The 26,809-nt window shown below is 35.9% G+C and overlaps 1 protein-coding gene across 14 annotated transcripts in view; it reads right to left on the reverse strand.

Annotated features, from left to right (window-relative positions):
• Positions 1-26,809, reverse strand: part of ADAMTS3 (ADAM metallopeptidase with thrombospondin type 1 motif 3) — a 611,755-nt gene that overhangs the window by 214,730 nt on the left and 370,216 nt on the right. Inside the window, exons 2-3 of one of the 14 annotated variants that reach the window (XM_079921103.1) lie at positions 26,321-26,416; positions 24,787-24,898 (exon numbers count right to left, since the gene is read on the reverse strand). The exons of the other annotated variants lie outside the window; for them this stretch is intronic. Coding sequence (XP_079777229.1) covers positions 24,787-24,898; positions 26,321-26,416 — 208 coding nt within the window. The remainder of the gene's footprint in view (positions 1-24,786; positions 24,899-26,320; positions 26,417-26,809) is intronic. 14 annotated transcript variants of the gene reach the window in all.

The following is a 26,809-nucleotide window of genomic DNA, read 5'->3' on the forward strand; positions in this document are numbered from 1 at the left end:
ACTTCATTCCTGCCCTCACCACATCTCATTATAATTGCTTGCTTACTTGTACAGTGCTCCCCACTGGGCTATCATCCTTGAAGAAACAACTAGTGACTCATCTTTGCATCCTCAGCAGCTACCACCCCACAGCAACCCTGCAGTCCAATTACATCCGAATGTTCCAGGAGATGTAACTCTATCCCAACATCACATGGCCTATATTATCAGAACAAAGAAGATTATGATCCCTGGACCATTTTGCTCCAACAGCCATACCTTCTCAAAATCAGAATCATGTAAAGATATATTATTTCATTAATCCTTCAGAGATTTTCAGAGCTTGGAAAAAAAGCCCCTTATGTAGAGCTCAAGAAAAGTCTTCATTGTATCTAAAAATAGTCAAATGATAAACAATTTTAGACCGTCTCATTTACAAACTCTAACTCAATGAAAAAATATACATAGTATACAGATAAGAATCTGGTTGGCAAAGCTTCACAATTCACATGGTTATGATGCTCACAAAATTTCTAATTTTTTTCACAGTAATCATCATCCCAAGTTTATAGGCGTCTTAAGGAACAATAAATCAGGACAATAGCCAAAATTTATTTCCAAACATGAATACTTTAATAGCAAATATATAATTATTTCAGTTTTCTTTTTTTTTAAAAAGTACTTCCTCACAATTATTAAGTGAGGAGCTAGATATATCACGTATGTTAAGGAAATCTCCATATCTAGCCATACTTAAATGACAGATCTGGAGTAAGAAATAATGATTAATAAAAGCATTGTCCAAGTACAAAAAGGCATGTAATACTTTCCTTTAAGGCTTAAATGATGACTTAGGAAAGTTGTATCGACACCACTGATTAAACAGAACATAAGAAAGTTAAACTAATAATGTTAAAATTTGCATGTATTCAAACAAACAAACAAACGAACTTGAGACTAGAATTTGAATCTTCCTGACTTGGATGACTGCTAATTTTGCCATTCCACATCACCTGATCCTTCCCATGAACTCCCAGTCACACTTTTACGTTCAAGTATACGTCATCTATTTTCATACTTGGAGGGGTGGAGAGCAGGGGAAGCAGTCTCCTGGGTTTCAATAAAAAGATAGCACAGCATCTTTCTTACCAGGAACAACCATCAGATAACTGTTCAGAATCTTCCATATGCAAATCTACAGTACATACATAATTATAAATCATTCTACAATCACATAATTTAAACCCCACTCTTCAATCATTACGTACATAACAAGTTAGCACTCTTGCCCCCCCTAGTGGATGAATAAATACAAAATTGTTTTTTTCCAGAAAGGTAAAAATTATGTCTGAAATGTATGCATGTACAGTCATCCCTTGGTATCTGAGGAGGACTGATTCCAGGACCCCCGTGTGGATACCAAAATCTGGGGATGCTCAAGTCCCTTATATAAAATGTAGTCTGCATATAACCTATACATATCCTCCCATACAGGGATGGATAATTATCTCTAAACTACTTATAATACCTACTACACTGTAAATGCTATGTAAATAGTTGTAAATTCAATGTAAATGCTATGTCAATAATTGTCAGCACATGGCAAATTCAAATTTTGCTTTTTGGAAGCTTCCAGAATTTTTTAGAATATTTTCTACCCACAGTTGGTTGGATCTGCAGATGCAGAGCTTGTGGATATAGAGGGCTGACTGTATATTCAGAAATATGCTTAGAAGACAGATATAGTAACTATTAACCAGTTAACAGTGTAGTCCAAGAGCCTCATGGAGACTGACGTGAAAGATTCCATATTATAGTGAAACGAGATGGTTTGAATTCTAACTCCAACCCATAGGAGCAATGTCATCTCAGGTTAGCTGGTTAACATCTGAGGCTCCACGTCATCATCTCTAAAATGAGTCTGACAATAGTGACTTCACAGGTTTGTTGTGAGGTAACATAAAGTGCCTTGCACAGTACGTGGCACACATTAGAACACTAATAAAATCAGCTTCCCTTCCTCCTTCCTGCTGTCACCCTTCACATCTCAATGGTTGGCATACACAAATTTCTCAGGCCCACACTTTCCAAATATTCCCAGTGTGCCATATTTTTTGACATAATTTTTCTTAGGGAAGACTTAAAATTTGTGTACAAGAGGAGCAAGTTGGTTTCCACTCACGTTCAGTATCACTTTAGTCCAGGCAGATACTGGCTCTCCTGGTGGTTTCATTCTGAATCAGGATTCCAGCTCTTTCAGCATACCCTCTGACTTCGTGCCTGGCCACAGGCACAATGGCTTAGCTACACTGACTGGATTTCGCCACCTCTCAGACAGATACTCTATCTGCCTCCTACTGTATTTCTCAGGGGTACAGTGAGGATTACCAAGACTATTTTTTGGAAATTCCTTTAAATTTCAAAGCAAAAAAAGAAAAATATTATATAACAGTAAGCATTTTTAAAAAGTATATGCATTATCCTATACATCCATGACTTAGAGCAGTGGTTCTCGAAGTTCGTTCTGTGTATCCCTGGGGGTCCTGAGACCCATTCTTTTAAAGGAGTGTTCAAGGTCAAAACTATTCTCATCTTAATATGCAGATGCTTTTGCCTTTTTACTGTGTTGATATTTGCACTGATGGTGCAGAAGCTACCGTGAGTGAAACTTCTGGCACCTTAGCATGACTCTAGGCATTGGGACCGAACTGTCCTAGTAGTCATGATATTCTTTATCTCTGTACACTTACAGTAATAATAATAATTTTTAAAAAGCCAGTTGAACTTAACAGTGTCCTGATAAAGCAGTAACAATTTTATTAAATCTTTAGCCTTAACAACGAAATTTTAAATATTCTGTAACATAATGGGAAGTATACAACCATAATCACACTTCTATCACATACCAAAATATAAGGGAGATTGCAAGGAAGATCACTTATGCAATTGTTTAAGATGTGACTTGAACTAACCACTTTTTTTCACAGAACATCATTTTCACTTGAAATAACAATGAACATAAATTATGGTTATTCAAACTTGGCTATTTGGCAAACATCTTGAAAATGAATAAAGTGAGCCTGCCTCTTCAAGGAAAACAACTGACAGGATTTGTAGCCAATGATAAAATTCAAACTTTCTAGTGAAAATCAGAATTTTGGAGTACTTGTACCTTCCACTGTAAGCCTGACAGCCTCCCAACACTAAAAGACTTTTTCTGATTCTACCTGTGAATATGTTAACAAATGTTGATATTGTAATATCTCATAGCTCAGGGACCCAATATTTTCCAAATGACCAATGCATGAAATTATAAGATCGTACATAGCTAAATGATCCACTGAAAGTACAACATGGATTTTGGTGTAACAGAGTACAAAAATACTTGATATGGTTTCGGATTCCACATTGCAACTAACCTTTAAAATGTTACTATTTGTTGAGTTTTAGGACAGAATAAAAGAATATTCTCAATTATTTGAAAAGGCTATTAAAATACTTTATTTTCCAACTGCATATGTTCATAAAACCAAGTTTTCTTCATATACTTCAACCCAAACCAACACATTAAAATACAAAAGCAGATATGGAAACCTAGCAGTCTTCCATTAAGCCAGATATTAAAGAGGTTTGCAAAAAAATGAAAACCAATGCCAACCTTCTGTCTAATATCTTTTTGAAAATATGGTTATTTTTCATAAAAAGTTTATGTTAACAATATATTGGGTTTCTTATTGTTAATTTAAATAAACTAATAAATCAACATTTTAACATTTCCTCAGCTTTAATTTCTGATAGGGTAATGTAGACAGACATAACCTGTATAAACAAAATCTCTTTGAGGTTTTCAATCGTTTTTCGGAGTATAAGAGTTCCAAGGTCAAAAAGTTTGAGAACCGCCGCCTTAGAGAAACCAACATCCCCCAATGAAGAAGGCTGTCAATAGAGATCACTTCTCCCTCAGTTTGAAGCTGGAATGTCAAAAATTATGCAAAATAAGGCAGATACTTTAAATTCCTAAGATAAATACAAAGAAGACCTAGAAATGAGAATTGAGTTTCTGAAAGTGATATTACTTCACATCTGGAAATCCTGGTCCAGGAAAAAACGAGATGGGACTTGACAGTATAAATGACAAATAGAAAAAGTAATAATGTTTTCATAAATATTCTGATATTCATACATTCTCAATTCCACTGCATCTTTTGTTTTTGCCAAAGCCAAAATTTCATGCCCCATAGGAGAAAAGAAGCCTATAAAAAACAAACTACATACTGATCATTTTTCTTCTGAAAATAAACTGTTATCCTCTGTTACTGCAGAATACATGCCAAATACAGAAAGATCCTGGTAAAATATCTTTTAACAGCATGCAAAGCAATTCATTGTAGGTTTATACAGTATATTAAGGACACATAAACAGTGCTTTTGAACAAAAAAGTTGCTCATAAGTTTTTGCTTCCATGAAAAGCAGACGGTTTTCTTACTGTTTTCACCAAAATAAGCTAATTAACCTACTAGATCAGGTAATAAATTTCTTTGAAGTTAAGAATCTAACAATGTCATCTTGTCCATTCCCCAATATTTATTAGAAAAGAAGGTATAAAAATGGAATTCCATTCAAGGGAAGTATTGCTTCTTTCATTTTGCAGTTCTAGTGAATCCCCAATCTCTATAACAGAAAAATCGGAGATATGCTAGTGAGTGCTCTCATGGTGATAATTACCATATATGCCACACAAAAGACAGTCAAGATGAAGGGCAAAAGTATTTCTTTATTCATAAATAGCTCATGTTGACAGCTGTAGAATGACTTAAGTGACTCAGGAAACTTTGGCTAATAATTTGTTTCATGTTAAGACGTTGGTCAATCTGAGTTGTCTCAAACTTGATTGTAATATTTTATGATCATGCATATGAGTGAGGGAGAAATTCATTTCAAAATTAGCATAAAGTACAACAAAACAAAATCGAAAATTTGCAACAAGGGTAACTTGGTACTCCATTTCCAAACTCCAAAAATGAATGTCAGTATTAACAAAAACAATGATAATTAATGTATGTAGAGCCTTGCTATTCAACATGTGTACCCAAAGCTACAGATCCCAGAGATCCTGTTTAAAACGCAGGTTATGGACTTCCATATCTAGGAAAATAGGGTAGACCTACTTCTATTCCACCTAGGGATTCTTTCTACTAAGTATAGCTGAATACCCTGGACATTATATATACAACAAATATATGACTCTAAACATGGAGAGAAGAGAGAATGGTTAGAGATCTGTGGTGAGATGCTGGCTTTCCTTTTTGCCTCACGTACTCCAGACTTGGAGAGGAAAAAGCTGGCAAGTCAGAAATAACAACAGGCACAGACAAAAAACAAAAGCTCCAACAAAAGACTGCTCTCTTTAGCCAAAGAACCAGGAAAGGGCCAGCCCCAGAAGATAGAAAATTTTAGACAATAACAGCTCTACTCCAGCCAAACACCATAGAAAAATCTACGGCCCCATCCACACCCACACCAGCACCAGCCAAGTGAAGAGCCTAGGCTTTCACTCTGTCAATGCTGTTATGAGTCACCCCAACACTCCACCTGACGTGTGAGGGAAAGCCAAGTGGGAAGCTGGAACTTTCACCCCCACAAGTCAGTAACTAACCCTTCCCCAGTCCTTTGTGTTATCAGTGGAGATCACATGGGAAGCCAAAACTCCCATTCCTACCCAGAAGTAATGAAGCATACTTCCTTCACCCCATGATCAAACTATATGCTGACCATAAGCAATCAACAAACTCACTTCAAATATAACAGTATAAGCAAGATGAAAGTAAAAGAACAAAAAGAGATATGTCATGTCAACGTCTATCAAAGGAAATCAAATGGCTACATTAATATCAGATAATACAGACTTCAGAAAAAAGAAAATTACCAGACACAGAAAGAGATACTACTATGCACTGATAAAAATCATCAATCCACCAAGAAGACATAGCAATCTTATGTGTATGGAGCAAATAACAGAGCTGCAAAATATGTTACACAAAAAACTGACAGAACTGAAAGGAGAAATACACAAACCCACAATTATATCTGGTGTCTTCAACATGCCTCTTGCAAAAACTGATAGAACCACTAGACAGAAAACAGCAAAGATATGGAAGAACTGAACAACACCATCAACCAACAAGATCTAATCAATATTTATACAACATTCCACCCAAGAACAGCAAAATACACATACTTTCAAGAGCCCACAAAAAACAGACTATATCATGGTCCATTAAAAAATCCCCCCAAATTTAATATAATTGCAATCAGACTGAGTGTATTCTCTGACTACAATGGAATCAAACTAAATATAATAGGAATAACCCACAAACACTTAGAAATTATACAACTACTTTAAATAACCCCTGAATCAAAGAGGAATTTTCTAGGGAAATTACAAAAAAATTTAATGAATACACAACACATCAAAATTTGTGGGACTCAGCTAAAGAGTGGGAAATTTATTGCATGAAATGAATACATTAGAAAAGAGGAAAAGTCTCAAATCAATAATTTAAGTTTCCACTTGAAGAACCTAGGGTGGGAAAAAAGAGTAAAATAAACTCAAGGCAAGTAGAAAGAAGGAAAAATAAAGAGTAGAAATCAATGAATCAAAGAGAGAAAAATAATAGAGAAAATCAATGAAATGAAGAACTGGTCATTTGAAAACTTTAATAAAATTGATAAGTCTGTAGAAAGACTGAAAACAAATAAAAGAGAAGACACAACTTACTAATATCAGGAGTGAAACAGGAGATTCATTCAAGACCCTACAGACATCAAAAGCAGAATAAGGGAATACAACGAACTCCATAAAAATAAATTTGACAACTTAGACAAAATAAACTACATTTTTAAAAAACATAAACTACAACAACTAATCCAATATCAAATAGATACTTTGAATTGTCCAATAGCTATTAAGGCAAACGAATTCATAACTTTGAAAATCTCTCTGCCCCCAAAAAAGGAATCTAAAGGCCCAAATTGCTTCACTGGAGAATTCCACCAAATGGTTAAAGAAGAATTAATACAAATTCCATACAATCTCTTCCAGCAAGTAGAAGATGAAGGAACTCTTACCAATTCATTTTATGAAGATAATATTACCCTGATACCAAAACCAAACAAAGACAATAAAAAGAAAAATCAAACTCCACATAAATATCCTTTATAAATATTGATGCAAAAATCCTTAATAAAATATGAACAAGCAGGATTCAACAGTATAAAGAATTATACAAAATGACCTAATGAGGTTTATTCCAGGGATGCAAGACTGGTTCAACATTTCAAAATCAATCAATCAATGCAATCCACCACACTAACAGGATAAAAAAAGAAAGAAAAATCATATGATCATATTAATTGATGCATAAAAACCATTTAACAAAATTCAACACCCATTTATGATAAAAATGCTAAGAAAAATAGGAATAGAAGGGAACTTCCTCAACTTGATCAAAAGCATTTTCAAAAACCCTATAGATAATATTATACTTAATGTAAGATTCAAGAGTTTCCTTTTAAGATTGGGAACGAGGCAAAAGTGTCTACTCCCATGCACGGACTACAGAGCCAATTAAGTCTGGGGTGGAGGAGCACTAACAAGAGGAACTGGAGTTTCTAAGCAAACCTGAAGCACCTGGAGCCAACTTGAGCCTCCACAACTTCAAAGAATGCATATAAACTCCTAGGCCAAAGGATGAAATCAATTCTGTGGGTGTCAAATTAGTGGTGCATCTGAAAACTCTTTGAAAACGATGAGGATCTAAGCAAACTTAAGACACAGTAACAATTAATGAAATCAATTAACATGCAATGATATGGATGAATCTTGGAAATACAATATAAAGTGAAAAGAACATTTCACAAAAGAATTGCATATAGTGTGATGCTCTTTAAAAAAATACATACACAGTATAAAAAATAAAGGAGTGGGAGACCTTCAAGATGGCAGAGGAGTAAGACGTGCAGATCATCTTCCTCACCACAAACACATCAGAAATACGTCTACATGTGGAACAGCTCCTACAGAACACCTACTGAATGCTGGCAGAAGACCTCAGACTTCCCAAAAGCCATGTGGCTGATAGGGTCTTGGTGCTCCGGCTGGGTGTCAGGCCTGTGCCTCTGAGGTGGGAGAGCCGAGTTCAGGACATTGGTCCACCAGAGACCTCCCAGCTCAACATAATATCAAATGGTGAAAGCTCTCCCAGAGACCTCCATCTCAACGTGAAGACACAGCTCCACTCAACGACCAGCAAGCTACAGTGCTGGACACCCTATGCAAAACAACTAGCAAAACAGGAACACAACACCTCCCATTAGCATCAAGGCTGCCTAAAATCATAATAAGGTCACAGACACTCCAAAACACACTACTGGATGCGGTCCTGCCCACCAGAAAGACAAGATCCAGCCTCATCCACCAGAACACAGGCACTAGTCCCCTCCAGCAGGAAGCCTACACAACCCACCAAAACAACCTTAGCCACTGGGGGCAGACACCAAAAACAACGGGAACTATGAACCTGCAGCCTGCAAAAAGGAGACCCCAAACACAGCAAGTTAAGAAAAATGAGAAGACAGAGAAACACACAGCAGATTACAGAGCAAGGTAAAAGCCCACCAGACCAAACAAATGAAGAGGAAATAGGCAGTCTACCTGAAAAAGAATTCAGAGTAATGATAGTAAAGATGATCCAAAATCTTGGAAATAAAATGGAGAAAATACAAAAAGCATTTCACAAGGACCTACAAGAACTAAAGAGGAAACAAAGAATGATGAACAACACAATAAATGAAATTAAAAATTTTCTAGGGCTTCCCTGGTGGCACAGTGGTTGAGAGTCTGCCTGCCGATGCAGGGAACACAGGTTCGTGCCCCGGTCCGGGAAGATCCCACATGCTGTGAAGCAGCTGGGCCCATGAGCCATGGCCGATGAGCCTGCACATCCAGAGCCTGTGCTCCGCAATGGGAAAGGCCACAACAGTGAGAGGCCCGCGTACCGCAAGAAAAAGAAATTCTCTAGAAGGAATCAATAGCAGAATAACTGAGGTAGAAGAACAGATAAGGGACCTGGAAGATAAAATAGTGGAAATAACTACTGCAGAGCAGAATAAAGAAAAAAGAATGAAAAGAATTGAGGACAGTCTCAGACACTTCTGGGACAACATTAAACACACGAACATTCAAATTATAAGAGGTTCCAGAATAAGAAGAGAAAAAGAAAGGGACTAAGAAAATATTTGAAGAGATTATAGTTGAAAACTTCCCTAAAATGGGAAATCAAAGAGTCAATCAAGTCCAGGAAGCACAGAGTCCCATAAAGGATAAATCCAAGGAGACACACACCAAGACACATATTAATCAAACTATCAAAAACTAAATACAAAGAAAAAATATTAAAAGCAGCAAGGGAAAACCAACAAATAACATACAAGAGAATCCCCAAAAGGTTAAGAGCTGATCTTTCAGAAGAAACTCTGTAAGCCAAAAGGGAGTGGAAGGACATATTTAAAGTGATGAAAGGGAAAAACCTACAACCAAGATTACTCTACCCAGCAAGGATCTCATTCAGATTCGACGGAGAAATTAAACCTTTACAGACAAGTCAAAGCTAAGAGAATTCAGCACCACAAAACCAGCTTTACAACAAATGCTAAAGGAACTTCTCTAGGCAGGAAACACAAGAGAAGGAAAAGAACAACAATAACAAACCCAAAACAATTGAGAAAATGGTAATCAGAACACACATATTAATAACTACCATAAATGTAAATGGATTAAATGCTCCCACCAAAAGACATAGACTGGCTGAATGGATACAAAAATAAGACCATATATATGCTGCCTATAAGAGACCTACTTCAGACTGAGCACACATACAGACTGAAAGTGAGGGGATGGAAAAAGATATTCCATGCAAATGGAAATCAAAAGAAAGCTGGAGTAGCAATTCTCATATCAGACAAAATAGACTTTAAAATAAAGACTATTACAAGAGTCAAAGAAGGGCACTACATAATGATCAAGGGATCAATCCAGGAAGAAGATATAACAATTGTAAATATTTATGCACCCAACATAGGAGCACCTCAAAACACAAGGCAAATGCTAAGAGCCATAAAAGGAGAAATCGACAGTAACACAATCATAGTAGGGGACTTCAGCACCCCAGTTTCACCAATGAACAGAGCAACAAAAATGATAATACATAAGGAAACACAAACTTTAAATGACACATTAAACAGGATGGACTTAATTGATATTTATAGGACATTCCATCCAAATACAACAGAATACACTTTCTTCTCAAGTGCTCATGGAATATTCTCCAGAAAGACCATATCTTGGGTCACAAATCAAGCCTTGGTAAATTTAAGAAAACTGAAATCATATCAAGTATCTTTTCTGACCACAACACTATGAGACTAGATATCAATTACAGGAAAAAACCTGTAAAAAATATAAACATGTGAAGGCGAAACAATACACTACTAAATAATCAAGAGATAATTGAAGAAATCAAAGAGGAAATCCAAAAATACCTAGAAACAAATGACAATGAAAACATGACAACCCAAAACCTATGGGATGCAGCAAAAGCAGTTCTAAGGGGAAGTTTATAGAAATATAATCCTACCTCAAGAAACAAGAAATATCTCAAATAACCAACTTAACCTTACACCTAAAGCAATTAGAGAAAGAAGGACCAAAAAAAACCCCAAAGTCAGCAGAAGAAAAGAAATCATAAAGATCAGATCAGAAATAAATGAAAAAGAAATGAAGGAAACAATAACAAAGATCAATAAAACTAACAGCTGGGTCTTTGAAAACAAAGACAAAATTGATAAAACATTAGCCAGACTCATCAAGAAAAAAAGGGAGAAGACTCAAATCAATAGAATTCGAAATGAAAAAGGAGAAGTATCAACTGACACTGCAGAAGTACAAAGGATCATGAGAGATTACTACAAGCAGCTCTATGCCAATAAAATGGACAACCTGGAAGAAATGGACAAATTCTTAGAAAAGCACAGCCTTCCGAGACTGAACCAGGAAGAAATAGAAAATATAAACAGACCAATCACAAGCACTGAAATTGAGACTGATTAAAAATCTTCCAACAAACAAAAGCCCAGAAGCAGATGGCTTCACAGGTGAATTCTATCAACATTTAGAGAAGAGCTAACACCTGTCCTTCTCAAACTCTTCCAAAATACAGCACAGGGAGGAAGACTCCAAACTCATTCTACGAGGCCACCGTCACCCTGATACCAAAACCAGACAAAGATGTCACAGAGAAAGAAAATTACAGGCCAATATCACTGATGAACACAGATTCAAAAATCCTCAACAAAATACTAGCAAACAGAAGCCAACAGCACATTAAAAGGATCATACACCATGATCAAGTGGGGTTTATCCCAGGAATGCAAGGATTCTGCAATATACATAAATCAATCAATGTGATAAACCACATTAACAAACTGAAGGAGAAAAACCATATGATCATCTCCATAGATGCAGAAAAAGCTTTCAACAAAATTCAACACCAATTTATGATAAAAACAGTCCAGAAAGTAAGCATAGAGGGAACTTACCTCAACATAATAAAGGCCATATATGACAAACCCACAGCCAATATCATCCTCAATGCTGAAAAACTGAAACCATTTCCACTAAGATCAGGAACAAGACAAGGATGTCCACTCTCACCACTCTTATTAAACATAGCTTTGGAAGTTTTAGCTACAGCAATCAGAGAAGAAAAAGAAATAAAAGGAATCCAAATCAGAAGGGAAGAAGTAAAGCTGTCACTGTTTGCAGACGACATGATACCATACATAGAGAATCCTACAGGTGCTACTAGATAACTACTAGAGCTAATCAATGAATTTGGTAAAGTAGCAGGATACAAAATTAATGCACAGAAACCCCTTGCATTCCTATACGCTAATGATGAAAACTCTGATAGAGAAATTAAGGAAACACTCCCATTTACCACTGCAACAAAAAGAATAAAATATCTAGGAATAAACCTACCTAAGGAGACAAAAGACACTGATGAAATTAAAGATGATACAAACATATGGAGAGATATACCATGTTCTTGGATTGGAAGAATCAACATTGTGAAAATCACTATACTACCCAATGTAATGTACAGATTCTGTGCAATCCCTATCAAACTACCAATGGCATTTTTCACAGAACTAAAACAAAAAAATTTCACAATTTGTATGGAAACACAGAAGACCCCGAATAGCAAAAGCAATCTTGAGAAAGAAAACCGGAGCTGGAGAAATGAGGCTCCCAGACTTCAGACTATACTACAAAGCTACAGTAATCAAGACAGTATGGTACTGGCACAAAAACAGAAGTATAGCTCAATGGAACAGGGTAGAAAGCCCAGAAATCAACCTATGCACATGTGGTCATCTTATTTTTATAAAGGAGGCAAGAATATACAATGGAGAATAGACATCCTCTTCAATAAGTGGTGCTGGGAAAAATAGACACCTAAAGACTGAAATTAGAACACGCCCTAACACCATACACAAAAATAAACTCCAAATGGATTAAAGACCTAAATGTAAAGCCAGACACTATCAAACTCTTAGAGGAAAACATAGGCAGAACACTCTATGACATAAATCACAGCAAGACCCTTTTTGACCCATCTCCTAGAGAAATGGAAATAAAAACAAAAATAAACAAATGGAACCTAATGAAGCTTAAAAGCTTTTGCACAGCAAAGGAAACCATAAACAAGACAAAAAGACAATGCTCAGAATGGGAAAAAATATTTGCAAATGAAGCAACTGACAAAGGATTAATCTCCAAAAATTACAAGCAGCTCATGCAGCTCAATATCAAAAAAACAACCCAATCCAAAAATGGGTAGAAGACCTAAATAGACATTTCTCCAAAGAAATATACAGATTGCCAACAAACACATGAAAGGATGCTCAACATCACTAATCATTAGAGAAATGCAAATCAAAACTACGATGACGAATCACCTCACACCAGTCAGAATGGCCATCATCAAAAAATCTACAAACAATAAATGCTGGAGATGGGGTGGAGAAAAGGGAGGGAACCCTCTCGCACTCTTGCTGGGAATGTAAATTGATATAGCCACTATGGAGAACAGTATGGAGGTTCCTTAAAAAAACTAAAAATAAAACTACCATATGACCCAGAAATCCCACTACTGGGCATATGCCCTGAGAAAACCATAATTCAAAAACTGTCATGTACCACAATATTCATTACAGCTCTATTTACAATAGCCAGGACATGGAAGCAAGCTAATGTCCATTGACAGATGAACGGATAAAGAAAATGTGGCACATATATACAATAGAATATTACTCAGCCATGAAAAGAAACGAAATTGAGTTATTTGTAGTGAGGTGGATGGACCTAGAGTCTGTCATATAGAGTGAAGTAAGTCAGAAAGAGAAAAAAAATACCATATGCTAACACATATATATGGAATCTAAAAAAGAAAAAAAGGTTCTGAAAAACTTAGCGGCAGAACAGGAACAAAGACACAGAAGTAGAGGATGGACTTGAGGACACGGGGAGGGGGAAGGGTCAGCTGGGATGAAGTGAGAGAGTAACATGGACATATATACACTAACAAATATAAAATAGATAGCTAGTGGGAAGCAGCTGCATAGCACAGGGAGATCAGCTCAGTGCTTTGTGACCACCTAGAGGGGTCAGATAGGGAGGATGGGAGGCAGACTCAAGAGGGAGTAGATATGGGGATATATGCATAGGTATAGCTGGTTCACGTTTTTATAAAGCAGAAACTAACACACCATTGTACAGCACTTATACTCCAATAAAGATGTTAAAAAAAAAAGTCTGTTCTCAGCACTCTTATTTAAGACAGTGCAAGAAGAGGACATAAAAACATTCAGATTAAAAAGGAAGAAATAAAACTGTCCTTAATTCCAGATGATATGGTTGTCTATGAAGGTACACATGCAAAAATCAGGTATATTTTTATATAAGCAATGAACACGTGGGCACTAAAATTTAAAAGCAACACCATTTACAACCATTCAGGGAAAAAAAGATGAAGTAGTAGGTATAAATCTAAGAAAAGATGTACAGGATATATATGCTGAAGACTACACAACGCTGATGAAAGAAATCAAAGAAGATCTAAATAAATGAAGAGATATACTGTGATCATGGATTGAAGGTTGAACATAGCAAAGATGTCAATTCTCCACAAATTTTTATACAAGTGTAATACAATTCCTCTCAAAATCCAAGCAAGATTTTTCATAGATATAAACAATATTACTCTGAAATTTATACAGAAAGGCAAAGGAACTAGGATTGCTAAAGCAATTTTTAAAAAGAATAAAGTGGAAGTAATCTGTCTAAATAGATTAGACTAAATATACAGACTAAAACTACAGAATTTCTAGGAAACAAAGCATTTTGAGTTTGTCAAGGATTTCTTAAATGGGACACAAAGATCATAAAATAAAAGAAAACATCAAAAAGTTAGACTTAAAAAAATTTTTTTAATTGTGCTCTAAAAAAGAGCATAGTTGCAGACAGAATAAAATACAATATTATTATCCAAAATAGAAAAAGAATTCTTAACTTCAAGAAGACAATCCGTTTTTTAAAATCAGCAAAAGATTTGCACATCTCCAAAGGAAGATATGTGGAGGACAAATACACACACAGAAAAAATACTCAACATCACCAATCATTGCAGCAATGGAAATAATCAAAACTTTTATGAGATATCCTTACACACACATAAGAACAACTAAAATTAAAAAGACTGACATTACCTAATGCTGGCAAGGATACAGAGGAACTGGAACTCTCTTACTTTGCTGTGAGCAATGAAAAGTGGTAAGGCCAGTTCATAAAATAGTTTGGCAGTTTGTTATAAAGTTAAACATATACTTATTATATGATCCAGCAATTCTACTCCTAAATATTTATTTAAACAAAGTGAAGACCTGTCCACACAAAGACTTCTACTCTAATGCTCATGGCAGCTTTATTTGTAATAACCAAAAAAACTAGATGAATCTAAAGGTCTTTTTTGATGAATAAACAAATTTTGATGCATCCATACAGTGGAATAGTAAGTATTCTGCAGTAAAAATACACAAATTATGGATTCAGCAAGAACATGGCTGAATCTCAAAACCATTATGATAATTGGAAAGCAACATACACACACACACACACACGCACACAAAATACCTACTACATGATTTCATTTGTATAAAATTCTAGAAGAGGCAAAATTATAGTGAAAGAAAGCAGATCAGTGGTTTCTGGAAGTGCAGGAAGGGAACTGACTGCAAAGGCTCACGAGGGAACTTTTTAAAAATCATGATGTGGTGATGGCTCCATGACTGTATACAATAGTTAAAATTTATCAAACAAATTTTGCCTAAAATTGGTGAATATCACTGTATCTGAGTTATACCTCAACAAATCTTAGTTTTTAAATTCTATAGCTAAACTAAATCTTCTAGTCTTGGTTAGGCAAGATGAGTGATTAATCTTTTAATAAATGTTTTAGTTTTATTTCTATTTCTGGCAAGCCCTTCCCTCTTTTATTTTTCTTCTTCCCAGAAGAATAACAATCCCTCAACAATTAATTCCAAGAAACACACTCTTCATTTATCTCCAAGTTAGACATATAAACACACTTCGTCTACCCTGGTGTCAAGTGGAAAACAAATCTGTTGCTAACAGTGGTTCTCAGAGAGGTCTACACTGCCCCTACTGTGCATCCTCACTGCAAAAGAATATACTGATTTGGAAAAAAGTGCAGGTGGGACAAGGAGTGCCCAAATCTCATTAAGATAGCATTTATTTGCCACATTCCTATTCTAATATCCTTTGCTCCTAATCCCTTCCCCATACAATCTACCCCAATTCCATTCTCTCTTAAACACATCAGAATTACTGTAATGTGTAAAAAAGGAAAGCAAAAGAATAATAAATCCTTAAAAACCTAACAATAAATTATAGAACATGTTGCATATATAAAGGTACTATCCTAGTTTCTCTCATATGTGAAATTCTTCAAGTGATGTCCTGAGAACTACTGGCCTCCTTGTTTCTTTTAAATATTTAATTTTTTCAATATCACTCATTAAACAAACATATACCTTTACCTTTTCAAATTTCAGAAGGCTGACCCTCTACATTTTACCAGGATATTCCTGAGTAGAGCAGGCTTAAAGCAGAAGAACAAAAGACCAAGAGACAGATGAGTGTGTCTGAATGTCATTAAGGCACAGATGGAGTTACATTTGAGTCACTGCATCTGCTCTACATTCCTATACCAGACTAGAGATGAGGTCAGGAAAATTCAACTCCCTCGAACTTCTATACTCACCTTAGCAGAAATGGGGTGCACCTCCCAAGCTACTCACAGCAAATTTGCTGTGCCCACAAGTTTCATATAGGAAAAACCAGGAATTTCCCCAGTTGGTGAAGATAGGCATCATGGCAGGAAGTGTGCGAAGAGTGATGATAAGGGTTATTACTGTTGTTATGATTATATCCTAGATTTAAGGTGGACACCTGAAAGATACTCAAAGTAACAAAGCCGTCAAACGGTAGCTATAGACCATTCTTGGGAATAGATTTCTAAAAGCGTAAGCCCGAACAATTCTCTTCAGTTTGAAAAATGCTGGATTATTTCTCCTTTTATCTATTTCCCACATTACAAAATTTTTTAAAAACCAAGCATCTGCATGGGATTGGTATGCTCAAGACTCTTGAAAATAACTGTGTGAAATGTTAAGTTAGATGAAATGGATTAAAGAGAGAAATGCAGCCTGTTAAACTTCTGATTATTTCTGCAGCCAACCAGGTTTTCATTAAGCCTTGGGCATGTGGGTTTGTGATTATTTTCATGATAACAAACACTAAAACAGGAGAATAAGATCTGCAGTTTAAAGAATGCAATCCTCCAAAATTTCTCCACATAGTCCAATATACCGCTCTTGCATATCTTCCAACTCTGTTATTCCCTTTCCTGTGCTAATCACAGCCATTCATTCACAAAAGGCTTAAGCTAAAAATCTTTATAGTTTAGGCTAAAATTCAGTTATCAAGCAGTGATTTCAGATCTGGTATAAATTTTAAAAATTTGAGCAGATCATGAAAAATACACAATAAATCAAACTTATGTGTATTCCAATACAAAAGGTTAGTAAGTTTGCCTGCGTCGTCTTCAAGCCTTAATCATCTGCATTATGGTTTAACGGGTTATCGACTTTTTTAAAGATCAATGAGAAAATATGTTCACAATAAAGTCATTCAAAGAGCATCTTTCTACCAGTTCTCTTACTTCCCAACTTTCCATTTTTTGAGTTTCGTTAATTTCCAACCCCTGATTTCTTTTCTTTTCTCTCCTGAGATGTACTTCCTGATCCTAACCATGTTTACATTTTTAATATCTTCTAAATTTCTAACAGAAATAACAACCATGTATCTAACTTCAAGAAAGCACTGTGTGCAGATTTACATGTTATCTTAGTTTAAGTCAGACCAAAAAACCTCTATAATAAATACTATTCCTGCTTTATAAATAAGGAAACTATGACCTACAGAAATCAATTAATCTTGTCCAATGTAACAAAGTTTCTAGATGGCAGAGCCAGGCTTTATCTAGTTCTAATTTACTTCAAAACCCAGTACTTAACTTCGTCATCATGGTCAGTATAGACCAACCTAGTTAAACTAACATATTTTGATATTCATACACTTTACCTATATCCCTGCTTATCAGTCCAGTACAGAGAGGCCTGACTCCCATTTGCAAATACAAGTTTTTGAACTGGAGGTTCTATGTCTGTTTCACAAAGGCAACTGACAATCTAGCTCTGTATTGCATCTCTGAAGCAAGAGCCCTCCAATGTTAATAAATTCAGGGCTTTGGATATGTATTTTTTAGAGTGCATCAAGAGGATCAAAAGCTAGTAAAATCAAACTTTCAGATAGGCAGATTTCTGATATCAAAAAGTTGAATCAAAAATAGGAGAAAAAATGTATCTTCTCCAAAACAGCTGAATTACCAGATGGAAGAAAGAGTTTAAGAAAAAGAGTGTCAAGTTCATAATTTGAGGGAAGAATCTAGGCTTTCGACAGTCAATGCACTCATTAGAACAGCTGGTATGACAGCTTGAATGGGATATTTTACCCCTACTCTCTGATGCTTTTCACTTCTCATCTGCTCTATCACTTCCTAATTCCTCCTCTCATGTCGTTAGTTTAAAAACGTGGTAGGGCAAAATACAGTCTTGCAAATAATAAATGTTCAATAAACTATCATTGTTGACTGGATTTAATGAAAACTGTGCTCATTCACCACTTTCATTTTATGGATGAGAATTTAAAAAAAAAAAGATACTGAGAGGTTGAATTTTTCACAAAGTCACGAGGAGAAGCAGCATGCCTACTCTATGTCAGATGTTGGTCTAGAGGTTTTAAATTCTTTATAAAAGGTATGGTGACTCTTAGATCATCAACTTTTTCTCAGGAAACATGACTCATTAGAAATATGTACATTAGCAGGTTATATTGACTAAATGTTCAGAAAAATAAACAGAAGACAATAAAGGAAGAAAAAGCTAACAGATTTTCTTCTCTCTAGAGAAGGAAAAAAGGATGCCTGTGGTTAAAATAGGTCCTTAAAATTTTGCAGGAAGTAATTTCACTCCATTGCAAGAATCAATGACCTTCTTAAGAGGTGGCCTGAAGCCAAAAACAACCCACTAGATGAGAGTGAAGGGGAGAGTCACAGGGCCAACCAGCAAAGCAAAATTTTAATAGCAAATATTAAGAGAGATAGAAGCCCCAGGCAACATACATAGATAATCAGTTACATCATTTTGTAACTATCACCTTTGTTTCCAGATTTCGGAGGAGTGCACAGTCCATGGGGCAGTGACTCATTAACAATACCTTCCCCTCCATATTCAGTGTTTTATTTTCTCCCTTTACATATAAACCAAAGCATATCACTGTAAAGTCAGGTTTTATATGCTGACTAGCACAGAACCAAACAAACCTGGTATATATTAATTAGTAAAGAGCCCTATTCTGCTAAAAAGAGTTTAATAATCTAAATAAGCACTACCATCAATAAGAACTCTGATGCGTTCATAAAGCTTGATTTGTAAAAACTTTGACCCTTTCCTTATCTATCTTCTTGGCCACATTTGAAGTAGAGAAAAAAATATAAAGAACTGTCCAAATCTTATGCACTTTGTGTTTGAGTCCCCAGATTTCTATACATGTTACTAGAGCCAGAAAAGTTACACAATTCAGTTTCTTATTACTCAAATTGAAAAGGCTATGTTTACACTGTTAAGAAACTTACACTTTCTATACTATTACCTTTGTGTTTAGAAAGAATGCAGGTGACATTCACTACCTTTTTGTACAAAACGGGAAAATATGAGAAGGGAAATTCTGTCATACCACTTCAAAACTTTGTTAAGGCTACAATGCATGTAATAACAATTCCAAAATAAATAGCTAGAAAATAATCTAGTCACATCTACTCATTTCAGTTCAATTATTTCTTAATTACCTGCAGCAAACCCCACCCCCAACTTTCCCACAGTAACCCACATCCACTAGGTGTGCTGTCAACCCAGATCCTGAGAACTTTACAAACAATTTAGGGAAAAGACTTTCTTGGAATATATATGTCAGCATAGTAGAAAGGAAAATGCATAAACCAGACCTACTAAGCAGCAAGAATTTTGCATGGAGACAAATTAACACCTTATTTCCTAGTTCAATTCAGCACTGTGTCTGTTCTACTTCTTCCCATATAAGCAATCTTGTCCACCACACACATACCATGTGCCCACTATGTGCCTGTCATTATGCTAAGTGCTAGGGATAGAAGATGACTATGATGGGAAAGCTTTTTCCTCATTTCTTCCATTTAAGCTTTTGACATGAGTTATAAGCTTGTAGAAAGAAATTCATTAGACTCTTCCCAAGATCCAGTTCTATTTCCTATAAACATAACATAAGAAAGGAGCATATGTAATCCTACAGAGGAAATTTTCAACCTACAGGCTTGGCAAAATGAGTTGATAAAATCCGGAATGATTACGGGATCATCAAAGCAGTAGTTTTTAATGTGGCTTTCTAGCCACATCTTTGAATGTAATAAACCAAGTGTTCCTATTTTGTGCTTTATCTTGCTGAAAGCAGCATTGTTCATGCAAGTGTTCATTTCGGAAACGTTTTACCAGAGTAAAATAACTCCATCTTGTGGATTGTCACAACCATGGCATTCAGATCTCACCTTTCTTCAAGTTTGTAGTGACAGGACTATCATCAGCTTGCTACCATACAACCTTCACAATCTGCAGAATGCTTGTTTCCTATTGGATATTAATCCTCACAAGCACCTCTCCAGTACCATTAAGGTGTGTAAAAGTGCCTGCCACTCCCAGTGTCACCACTGCTACCACCACGATTGAGCTTAGCTGTTCCAGACCACCAAGACCAGCATTGCTTAGTATCAGAGGTAGTTGATTTTCCTGTGAGTAGTACACCAGCCCTATTCATTTTTAAATCCATTGAAATTCCTAAGAGAACAGATATTAAAGAGTGAGGAGGGTTCTTTAAAGCTGAGATATGGGAGAGGGGGCCCTTCTGTCCTTTTGCACACTCTTCTCCCATTTATTTTCTGAAGATGATAATTACGATTCTATATACTTCAACTCAAATACACCTAGGAAATAACACATTTATTATAACAATAAACACTCAGCCACACATCAGTAAAACCCCTCCATTTTGATGCCATATTTTGAAAGCTCAAAACCTAAAGGGACTTGTCTCCTCCCATCCTCACCCCTCACTTTGCACAGTAACACTTTCTAATATCCAGTATTTCTTCCTGGCGTCATTCCAGTTCCCACCTTGGGTGGCTGTCAGAGCCTTGACACTTTGCTTGTCCAAAGGGAAGTTATTAGATATTAAATGCATGAACCAAATAACTGAAGGTCTCTTCCCTATGTTATCCACAAGTTTAAAATGGAAGGGAAGCAAAGCTTTCAGAAATGTTTTATCCTAAAGACAAATGTAAATGTATTTTATCCTATCACTTAAAGCTACAGAAACTTCTACTCTGGAAATAGGTATACAGATACTACCACAAAATCCAGACCATGTTGTGTACCATGATGAAAAAAGTAGGAATAGTAAGGCCTTGGCATGTAGCAGAATTAGCACCTTTTTTTTTCTATTTTGATAAGTTATTCCTTCTGTTCTATAGAATGTACCTTTAAACACACTCTTTTGGGGAACTTGCAAAACACTTTCTTATCGTTCTCTTACATTATGGAAATGACATGACTGAAGACACATCAATGAGAATCTTTTACTATACATCATTTAATATTATATTAAACATTAAAATATTTTATCAGAAGATAGCTCAAAAATTAACCCAGAATATCATAAAATACCAGCTGAGTTTTATTTAAGGAAAGTATATTTTCACACTCTTAAATATGATATCATAGGATTACAAACATTCAAGGGTTCTGCAACTAGAGCACAAGTATTGAAATATGAGTCTCCTCCAACAGAATCTCAACTTTTCTTGTTGTAGGTTAACAATCATTGTTAGAAAAATAATGTCTGTTTGCATTAAAATTGACCAGCTAATCTCAACATTATCCAAAAGTTTGTCTAAATAAGTTGAACAACAACAACAACAAATTTAAATACATTGTTGAATTCACACTACTAAAGATAAGCCTTCATTTGTGCTTTGAGGATCTTTCAGCTCAGTTAAAAGATAAAAAAACCTACGAAATTTGCTTTTCCTACTTGAGACTTTCAAAAACTCTGGTAATTTAAAAATTTAGGTATCAGCTGTGCCACCTTTAGCTGTCTGGCCTCTGTATTTATACACAGGGATGCTTCCGCAGACGATTACAACTGTGTATGTTCAGACATAACTAAAAGGACTAATACGTAGCCCTTTTTTTTTTCCATATTACATGTAGTAAAATATGTCTTTTGCCTTCTGGAGCTAACCATATATGCTGAAGCTGGCAATATTTACAATTTTGCTCACAAGCAAACACTCTGTTTCTGATTGCTGTGCTCCATCCTGGTCTAACTGCTCCCTATAACTTTTTATATGATCCACAGTGCCTTTGGCAATTGAAATCTGACTTCCTGGCATCCTTGCCATTGGATCACTGACAGTGTCAGCTCCACTCACGGTTAATTTAAAAAAAAATGACATCACAACTCAAACCATCTTATGTTGCGAGAAATAGATGTGATAAAAAGGTTTTTTACTAGAAAAGCCTGGGGGAAAAACCACTTTGTTTTCAGAAGAAAAAGAATATTCATGAGAATACAACTTTCAAAGGAATGTAGGATGAAACTACCGTCTTGGTGCACCTACTATACTATATTTATCAGAGAATACTGACTTGTCATAGACAAGGAGAAAAGAATGTTCTAACTCACCCTGGAATACTCTCATATACAATAAAAAATGTGTTATTAATAAATGAGATGCATCTAGAACTAAAATGTTACTTAAGAACGTAGAATTCACTCACAGACTTTCCTCTCTCATTAACTTCCATATAAAGACACCTAATACTTTCAGTAAGAACAGAATTCTTGCCCACTTAAGTAGAAAGGTGGTTCAAAAGTAAATGATCTGAATGATCAGTGTTACAATAATTCAACTCCAAACCTCTGAACTAATTACACGTAGTTCTTACTTTTTTGACACTATTCACAAGCTAATACAAATTCCTTTAAAGCAGGGTGTTCCAGAGTGTGGTCCACAGACATCACAATCATCTGGAATCTTAAGACCCCACCAGACCCACCAAACCCAAAGCTCTGGAAGGCAACCCAGACAGCTGTATCTTTAGCAATCACCCCGGCTGAGACTCATGCCAAATGACGTTGGAGAACCACTGATCTAGAATCTGAAAGGTCTGAACATGACTTCAGAAGACATTTTTTATTCTTTTGTCTACAGTGTGTGAACTACAATGAGAAATTTCTCCCCATTATTATAGTATAATGAGAATCTATCTAAAATGATCAATTCATAATGTAAGTAGCAAGCTTTCGATTTTTGCTGACAGCACGGTACTTGTTTTTAACTATAGTAAATCAGGTTCTGGATCAGAAGCCAAACGGCACACCAGAAGGAAAAGCTTATTTCAACAGGAGGATCTACGCCTACTGATATATAAGAATATTCATAAAAGTCAATATAAATTGTACTCAAACCAAATGATGTGAGAACATACTTCTTAGCCTAAGAAAATAAACTGCCTTCATTAACAACCAAAAAATGACTTTCCATATTAAGCTGACCTCAGCACCTGTTATTTGTTACACTCTATAAAAATGTATCTTTGGGGGCCTCTTGTATTTCTTCAAATTTTCTCTTTGAGGGAAGAAAAGCAGTAGTAACATACTGTAGTATGTTACTCAGTATGTCAACCACAAGAGTAGTGAATGAAGGAAAAAAAGTGGCAGAGATCATCCAAAAGCAGTATGTAAAGTACGCATGTGTGGGTATGTATATCTGCATATGTGAGTGTGTATAAATCTTGATTTAGTTTCAGAGACCTCTTAAGTCCATTTTTTCACTTTTTTTAAAGAACTGCAAAGCGCCATCACTGTCTATGGCAGGCTTCTTGTGTTTGCCTGTCCAGCACCTCTTTTCCCTTGTGGGGGAAGTACATCTCATGGTAACCACACCTCATGCCTCTTTGGGAGAGCAACGGCTCTGTGGTCCATTTGGCTCCAGTAGACCATCAATTATCATGCCATATTTCAAAGGGTGACCCAATCCAAGATGACCTAATTGGAATCTCACTCCTGGGAATTTGAATCTAGAGAAAAGCCATACACGATGATAATGGCGGAAACCCAACCATTCCAATCTCCCCAAAAATAGATTTTGACAGAGGTCTTGAGCTGTCCTGGGTCCTGCCCTCCTGGAACCTGGCTCTTTGGCTTTTCCTTCAAGTTCTGTAAGTTACCTAATATACTTCCAGTATTTTCTATTATTCCTTGTTAATCAATACTATTTCTCTTGCAACAACAACAAAAAGCCAACTGATAAGGATGGAATATATTGAGAACACACCTTGTTTTGGTCCACTATTTGTAGGGCACTGATTCTCAATGAGCATTTAAACCACTACAAAATCCCAACACTTTCTCCATGAAATCCTTTCAGAATGATGAAAAATCAGAAGCCACTCTTGCATTTATCCTACTAGCCCAACATGAAACTCTCTATAGGCACTTTGTTTACCTTCTATCCAAGGACTTGAAGTCCCTTGTTTTTAATGTCCAATACAGAGTTAAATGCCCTTATCTTTTTTGACTTGCATGTTAAATACTTTATTGCCCATCCACATGGGTAATATAAATAAATGCCCATGTATTTATGCTTATCTTTTAAGTCATTTATGCCCCTATTCACATCAAGCATGTAATTTTTAGCTAAGAGTATACACAAATAACACAATAACTTGGAAATGCACACTACCATTCACTATGCAGAATAATATGCATAGTTATATGCCCAATTCAAAAAGTACATCAACTAACTGCAATAAACAAACACATGCACATTATAAAATACACATAAGTCTTTAAAGTACAGTATGAAAGTCCCCCTATGTAGACACACTTCACTCACCCTCCAGATTTCCTCTCTGCTACTACTGCTAAGAATTGGGGTGTTAGCTTCCATTCTGTACCTCAACAATGGCTCATCCATAGTAATGGTTCTGAAGAAGTCTAGAGGCAGACTGAATGTGAGAGTCAAAATAGATTAAAATTTTTAAATTGTTAAAATTTCCCACCAATAACTCTTGGACTGAAAAACAGTTATTTTTATTTTACTTTTCTAAGATATTTTTCAAGGCAACTGTAGAAAACAATGAGTATGGTCCTATTTAACAAGGGGAAATCAGTCAAAAAGGATTTAAATGATTTTCTGATACCTGAGAAAAATAAGAGTTGGGGAAAATATTTTATGTTTTTAAGATAGAAACTTTGAAATATCTAGCTGATTCAACCATGAATATATTTCATTATATCAATAGTTAAGTCACAATCACTTGTAGCTATTTACTAATAGATTCTATAAGACTTTCTTCTCAGGAATGCTATTTTGGCATTATTTGAGTTAACAAGAGCAATTTATTTTTTACCAAGTTAAACTTGTCCCTAAATAATATCATTTGGTTTCTATAAACATTCTGTTCTTGGAGTTTGTTTCCTTTGCTCAGCCATTTCTGTCTCTTCCTCTGGCCCCTACTCTTCTTGCTCCAGAAACATAGGTATTCTCTGTATATGTGGAGTCAGAGGGTACTTGGGGAATCTCTGTACCTTCTGCTCAATTTTGCTGTAAACCTAAAATTGCTTTTTGAAAAAGTCTATTTAAAAAAATCGGTATTCTCCAAAGCTCTATACTTCAGCTCTCCTATCTGGACATCCTCAACTCTATCCACTGTCCCAGCTTCAGTTACCTCCTTTATGCCCTTGTCTTCCAAATTCCTCCCTGGCCATGGTACTCTCTCCAGAGTTCCGCCAACTTCCAAATGTCTACTAAGCATCACATCTGCACATCCTGTTGGCAGTTCACAGTCAGTGTGTCTTAGGGAGAATTTATCAAATGTGTTTCTTCTCCTGTTCTTCTATTTTCCAGATTTCCTAATCATGCCAATTCAAAACTTTCAGCTCGTCTTTGATCCCCCTACACACACTCTCCTCTTCCTCTCAATCCACATTAGTTGCCAAATTGTAGAAATTCCACTCAGTAATGTTATTCAACCCTTCCCTTTTCACTCTGTCTGTGGGTACTTCTCTAGTTACTAATCATACTACCTATTACTGTACTGTATTGTGTTATTGTACTGTAGCTACTGCACTAGCCTTTGAACTGCTCTCTACCATTTCCCTTCTACTTCTATTTCACTCCACACCATGTAACCTATGTAATTAATCTTCCTGAATACAATTCTGATCAGGACACTCTTGTTTATAGCCACTCCATACCTCTTTACAATGTTCCATGATGAAGCCAACTAAAGTCTTCATTATCCTCCTTCCTTCCCCATACTTGTCCTGTCCAAGTCTTTATTTCTATATTTTCCTCCCTATGAACTGGCATTCCCTCTCTTTCATATTTCTCTATGCTTCAAAATTAAATATTCTTTAAGACTCACCTCCCTGAAGTCTTCCTTGACTGATAGAATGGGAGATGGGAGTAAATATTCTTGTCATTCTGTCCTCTGAATGCCCATTTGCCCATCTCTCCACACCTAGATAGATAAATAGATAGATGGATAGATAGATAGATAGATATCCATTTCATTTTCATTGGTATGACAGTTATTTCTATAACCCGTATGTTATCAGGCCTTGCCCATCTATGGGCACAGTCAGATGAGTCTTAATAGTAATAACTTAAATGTCACCAACTCTTGTACCCACTAATATGGGATTTCTAGGCCCATACAAGTCACAAGTATTTCTGGAAGACTCCAAGAGATGTTTCCCATATACTTGTGAACAATTCCCTCACTGAAGTTTTTATTTAAATATCCTTTTATATTTCCATGGAACTCAGACATAAATCTATCAAGAGGTACAGCAGTAAAAACATGAAGAACAATCATTATTCTACGCTCAGAATTGTTACATCCCTCAATGCC

The sequence above is a fragment of the Stenella coeruleoalba genome, assembly GCF_951394435.1.
Source record: "Stenella coeruleoalba genome assembly, chromosome: 4".
Taxonomy (NCBI): domain Eukaryota; kingdom Metazoa; phylum Chordata; class Mammalia; order Artiodactyla; family Delphinidae; genus Stenella; species Stenella coeruleoalba.